The 6,681-nt window shown below is 44.9% G+C and overlaps 1 protein-coding gene across 1 annotated transcript in view; it reads right to left on the bottom strand.

Annotated features, from left to right (window-relative positions):
• Window positions 1–67, bottom strand: part of LOC309544116 (small ribosomal subunit protein uS8-like) — a gene marked incomplete at both ends in the record, with an annotated part of 393 nt that extends 326 nt beyond the window's left edge. The window contains one exon of the mRNA XM_082276496.1: window positions 1–67. This exon is cut by the window's left edge and continues 326 nt beyond it. Within this exon, the coding sequence (XP_082132622.1) occupies window positions 1–67 (67 nt within the window).
• Window positions 68–6,681: the final 6,614 nt, after the last annotated feature.

Below are 6,681 nucleotides of genomic sequence, written 5' to 3' on the forward strand. Positions count from 1 at the left end.
GCTTACCACGTTTCTCTGCATTGTTGATGCTTTTAAGAGCATCGGCAAGCACGTTCATGCGCACCATAGTGCCGGGTCTGCAGTATGGCGGAAAGAGAAATCTCTCTTTATATGTAACTTTTTTGACACAGTTTAACCCCCTCCCATCCGCGCTACAGCCTATATACGGCTGCAGCGCGGACTCGAATTTTCGGGAGGCCGTTTTTAAACGGCCTCCAGTGACACGCCCCCCGCGCGCTCCCGCGAGTGTGCATCGGGGAGAATCTGTGTCGGCCGTGTCCCTTGGACACGGCCGATCACAGATCGTGGTGAATGGCCAATCACAGCGGCCATTCACCACGTGATCAAGCCGTCCAATGAGAGATGATCTCATATGTAAACATATGAGATCATCTCTCATCGCCGGCGCTCCTTCCTCACACAGAGACTGCAGTGTGAGGAAGGAGGGGGAGCCGACAGCCGCTGGGGACACACAGGAATGTAATCAGGGCACTGATCACCAGTGCCCTGATTACTAAAGGTAAAAAAAACACACACATTGCCCCCCCCATCAGTGCCCACAATGCCCGCCATCAGTGCCCCCCATCAATGCCCACAATCAGTGCCCATAGTGCTGCCAGTCAGTGCCCATCAGTGCCTGCTCATCTAGGCACTGATGAGCACTGACTGGCAGCACTATGGGCACTGAGTGTGGGCACTGATGGTGCTGCCCATCAGTGCCGCCCATCAGTGCCACACGTCAGTGTCCATCAGTGCCATCCGTCAGTGCCCATCAGTGCCGCCTATCAGTGCCCATCAGTGCCGCCCGTCAGTGCCGCCTCTCAGTGCCCAGCAGTGCCACCTCTCAGTGCCCAGCAGTGCCACCTCTCAGTGCCCAGCAGTGCCGCCTATCAGTGCCGCCTATCAATGCCGCCTATCAGTGCTCATCAGTGCGGCATATTAGTACCTCCTCATCAGTGCCCATAAGTGCCACCTCATCAGTGCCCATAAGTGCCACCTCATCAGTGCCCATCAGTGCAGCCTATCAGTGCCGCCTCATCAGCGCACATCAGTGAGGGAGAAAATTTTATTTTCAAAATTTACTCGCAGAAAATAAGAAAAACTTTTTTTTTTTTCAAAATTTTCTGTATTTTTTCTTTTTTTTTTTAAAAAAATAAAAAACCCAGAGGTGATTACATACCACCAAAAGAAAGCTCTATTTGTGTGAAAAAAATGATAAAAATTTCATATGGGTGCAGTGTAGCATGACCGCGCAATTGTCATTCAAAGTGTGACAGTGCTGAAAGCTGAAAATTGGCCTGGATGGGAAGGGTGTTGTAACGCTCCTGCGTTTTACGTATGATGTGGATTTTCAGCTGCAGAAATATTCCACTTCAGTAGTCATTTAGAGAAACGCTGAGACACCATTCCCAACTCTCAATGACTCATCATGTGTGGATGATCTCAATTCAGCAAGTAAATACACACACTCAATAAGATGTTTCCTAGAGTGACTTATGTATATAGTAACACAGTGATGATAGGCTGAAGAGACAGGTTGGGTAGAGATGGTAGATGACAGACACTTGAAAGGAAATGTTCTTGAAAGTAAGATAGTAGCAGATGGGATGCAGATAGGTTTAGCAATCATGTATGGTAGTAGATGACAGAGTAGCAGGTGGACATACAAGAGAGATCAACCCAGTGCAAGAACAGGTGGTAGTAGGCTCAAGAGCTAGCAATCTTAGATAATGCAGATGTAGTAATAGTCCTTAGTATGCAGAGCTAGATAGTGTAAGCTTTAGTATAAAGGTTATAGAGGTTTCCCCTGTGGGGTACTTATCACTAATAGCAATGTAGCAGAGGAGAGGTTCGGCAAGAGCGGATGATCCGGTAGCGGGATACAGGGATCAGCGCAGCGTGGTTCCGACAGCGAGGTATGCTTGCAAGCATGTGAGCTTCAAGACAGGTTAGCATCAAGGCACAAAGCAGTTTGAACGAACACATGTGAGTGAGAGCCGGCGATCTAAATAGCCATCCAGTCCGGCGCTCAGTGATGACAGCATCAGTCTTAAAGGTGTATGCGCACCTTACCAAAAGAGAATGGTGGGGCGCATACACTTATGAAAGAGTAATTAGGGTACCCAAAGGTACCAGAACATTACAGTACCCCCCCCTTAAGGCCGGCTCCTGAAGGCCTCTGGAGCTGGTTTGTCTGGGTACTTCGCATGAAAATTGCGGATTAATCTAGAGGCATGTATGTCAGAGGTGTTTAGCCAGGTGTCGTCTTGGGGCCCATAGTTCTTCCATCGAACCAAGTACTGAAGTCTTCCTCTGTGGATACGAGAATCCAGAATCTCTTTTATCTCATATTCTTCTCCACCTTCAACTTGTACAGGAGGAGGAGGAGGGATAGTAGGCCTTATTCCTTGGTCAGGAACATGGGGCTTCAGTAGCGACACATGGAAAATGGGATGTATTTTGAGGTCTATTGGCAATGTAAGCTGTACTGCAGCTTTTCCAATAAGTTTCTTGATTGGGAAAGGTCCCAAGAACAGAGGTCCAAGCTTTTTGCTAGGGATTTTCAGTCTTAAATTTTTTGTTGAGAGCCAAACGAGGTCCCCGATAGCGTACTGAGGAGAAGGTCTTCTGCGAAGATCATAGTACTTCTTTTGTTGACTATGAGCGTGTGCAATGGTAGTATTAAGCAAACCCAGAGAGTCCTTTATTTGGGTAAGATAGTCTGAAGCTACTGGGTTATTTGAAGGAAGGATGCGTGGTGGAAGAATAGAGGGATGAAACCCATAGTTCAAGTAGAACGGACTCTGCTTGGTCGTACTGTGGGTTGCGTTGTTGTAGGCAAATTCTGCCAGAGGGAGAAGATCCACCCAATCATCCTGTTGGTAAGAAGTGTAACAACGTAAATATTGCTCGATGCATTGGTTGACTCTTTCAGTCTGTTCGTTGGTCTGCGGATGGTAAGGAGAAGTGACCTTCCGCTCGATCCGTAGTATGTGACATAGTTCTTTCCAGAACTTGGAAATAAATTGTGATTCACGGTCAGACAGAAGAGTTTTTGGGATACCATGTAACTTAAAGACATGTTTCATCAGGAGTTCTGCCGTTTGTTTGGACGAAGGTAGTCTGCGAATAGCAATGAAATGTGCCATTTTTGTCAGATGGTCCACTGACACTAAGATGGTATTAAATCCTTTGGAAGGAGGCAATTCCACTATAAAGTCCAAGGACACAACTTCCCATGGAGTTTGGGGTATTGGTAGACTGCATAGTAGACCGGATGGTCTCGTAGTGTCAATTTTGGACCTGGCACAGACATTGCATGAAGAGACGAATTTTTGTATAGATGTTTTCATCTGATCACCAGAATTGCCTGGTAATCAGATTAAGAGTCTTTGTCATACCCATATGTCCTGCCATAGGCACATCATGCGATAATTCCAAGATCTTGGTGCGTATGGTAGGTGGTATGTAAAGTTTGTCGTTGTAGTAGAGGAAGCCTTCTGCATCAGTATTTAGTTGTGGTGGGGGTGAATCCAAACTTATACCATGCAAAACCTCTTCCTTCAAGGAACGGACAACTCCAATAATGCGTTTGTGAGGTATTATAGGAACGGAAGGGATTTCGAAGTAGTTTTCTTCAGTTAGTCTTGATAGTGCATCCGCCTTTTTGTTCTTATCTGTGTAATGTTCCGGTACCTTTGGTACCCTAAATTACTCTTTTCACAAGTGTATGCGCCCCACCATTCTCTTTTGGAAAGGTGCGCATACACCTTTAAGACTGAAGCTGTCATCACTCAGCGCCGGACTAGATGGCTATTTAAAGCGCCGGTTCTCACTCACATGTGTTCGTTCAAACACCCTTACCTGGATGCTAACTTGGATTGAAGCTTTCGTGCTTGCAAGCATACCTCGCTGACGGAACCTCGCTGCGCTGATCCCTGCATCCCGCTTCCGGATCATCCGCTCCTCCTGAACCAACCTTCGGCTGTATTGCTATTAGTGCTAAGTACCCCGCAGGGGAACCCTCTATAAACTTATACTAAGCTTACACTATCTAGCTCTGCATAGTAAAGACTATTTATCACATCTGCATATCTAGATTGCTAGCTCTTAAGACTACTGCTACTTATTCCTGCACTGGGTTGATCACTCTTGTATGTCCACCTGCTACTCTGTCATCTGCTACCATACATGATTGCTAAACCTACCTGCATCTATCTGCTACTGTCTTACCTTCAAGTGTCTGTCACCTACAACCTCCACTCAACCTGTCTCTTAAATCTTCATCACTGTGTTACTACATACATAAAGTCACTCTAGGAACCAGCTTGTTGAGTGTGTGTATTTACTAGCTGAATTAAGACCTTCCACACATGATGAGTCATTGAGGTTGGGAATGGTATCTCAGCATCTCTCTTACATGACTACTGAAGTGGAATATTTCTGCAGCTGAAAATCCACACCATACATGAAACGCAGGAGCGTTACAGATTGAACAGCCCTACAAATGGATTCAGCAGAAATAACCACTCAGGTGACACAATTAAAACAGCAAGTAACTGCGTTAATACACGCACTTGCTGAATTAAAAGAAGACAATCAGGCTCTGTCGCAGAAGGTAATTAGACTGACACAACTTACCTCTGCTCAGTCCCCTGAACCCAAGATAAATCCCCCTTTGGTATTTACAGGCGATCGCAAAAATTTTCGCGAATTTAAAAACGCATGTGAGTTACTTTTTTTGCTAAAACCTCGTACCTACCTTACTGATCACATTAAGGTTTGTACTATTATTTCTTACCTAACAGGCGATCCTCGAGCCTGGGCAGACTCTCTTTTTGAGAAAAGCGACCAGCTTCTCAACTCCTATGCCTTGTTCCTAGCAGAACTCACTAGCCTATATGATGATCCCAATAGGCAGAGTACTGCCGATCTTCAATTAAGATCCTTGAAACAAGGAAGGAGGCCTGTAGAATACTTTGTCGCGGAATTCAAGAGATGGACCCTTGATTCAGAATGGAATGATGCATCTCTGAAAACCCAATTTAGGCTTGGCCTATCAGAAGCCGTTAAGGACGAACTCGCCCGAGCGGATCTACCAAAAACCCTGGATGCATTAATACAACTCAGTATTACCATAGATAGAAGACTACGAGAAAGAAAGGCTGAGAAAATGGGAATGCCATTATCCGTTTCCTCTCGGATTCCGGCCGTTAACCCCGTTCCTATGGAGGGAGGAACCATACGCCCACCGCTATCAACTATGGAAAAAGCCAAAAGACGATACGAAAATCTCTGCTTGTACTGTGCATCCCCGGATCACAAGATAAATGTCTGTCCCCTAGTCAACAAAAGGAAGGGTGAGTGTTCACATGTCCTCCTAGGGGGATTGACAACTTCATTCACTAACCCTTACATTTTTGTTTGTTTGACATTACAGTGGGACCAGAACAGGATTACTACTAAGGCCATGATTGACACAGGATCTTGTGGAAATTATATTGATATATGTTTTGCTGCTTCAAATAAAATTCCTATTATTTCTAAACTTAAACCTGTCTCAGTAAGTCTTATTACCGGTGTTCCGTTATCCTCTGGTCCAATCACCGATCAGACACAAGCACTTCTAGTCACTATTAACGAGTCTCATAGGGAGACTACTACCTTCGATTTAATACCTTCACCCCACTTTCCCATTGTGTTGGGACTTCCCTGGTTACACACACACCAACCAACCATAGATTGGAAGGAACGGTCCTTGGCCTTCCTCTCTTGCTATTGCGAGGATACGTGTAACCTCCCGTCTTCCGGGAAGATTCTGTCTATGGTGACAGATGAGATTGCACCACTATGTTATCAGGATCTTTCTGAGGTTTTTCTTGAGAAAAATGCTCAAGCATTACCTCCTCATCGAGACTATGATTGTAGCATTGATCTACTCCCAAATAGCAAATTGCCGTTCGGTCATGTTTATCCTCTTTCACAGGATGAACTTTCCCATCTCAAAACCTATTTGGATGAGAATTTGGAAAAAGGTTTTATTAGACCTTCCACTTCTTCCACAGCAGCAGGACTCTTTTTTGTTCGCAATAAGGACTCAAGTCTCAGACCTATCATCGACTACAGGAAATTGAATGCTATCACAATAAAAGATCGCTATCCTCTACCGCTTATCCCTGAGCTCATTGAGCAGGTGTGTGGAGCTACCTATTTTTCAAAATTGGACCTGAAAGGAGCATACAATCTCATTCGAATCCGTGATGGAGACGAGTGGAAGACTGCATTCAGAACCAGATACGGATTGTTCGAATATCTTGTGATGCCATTCGGGCTATGCAACGCCCCTGCAGTTTTCGAACGATTTATAAACTTTTTTTTTAAAGACTTACTAGATGTCTGTGTTGTGGTATATCTGGACGATATACTTATATATTCACGATCCCTGTCTGAACACATAAGACATGTAAGACTTGTACTATCGAGATTGCTTGCACATAACCTTTATGTGAAACTGAAGAAATGCTTGTTTCATAAAGACGAGGTACTCTTTCTAGGCTACATCATATCCAAAACAGGAATCGAGATGGACATGAGTAAAATATCCTGCATTCAGGATTGGCCTACACCAACCACACGCAAGGCGCTACAGCGATTCCTGGAATTTTCAAATTTCTACAGGAA

This window comes from Pelophylax lessonae, assembly GCF_965119305.1.
Source record: "Pelophylax lessonae genome assembly, contig: HAP1_SCAFFOLD_1102, whole genome shotgun sequence".
In the NCBI taxonomy this organism is placed as follows: domain Eukaryota; kingdom Metazoa; phylum Chordata; class Amphibia; order Anura; family Ranidae; genus Pelophylax; species Pelophylax lessonae.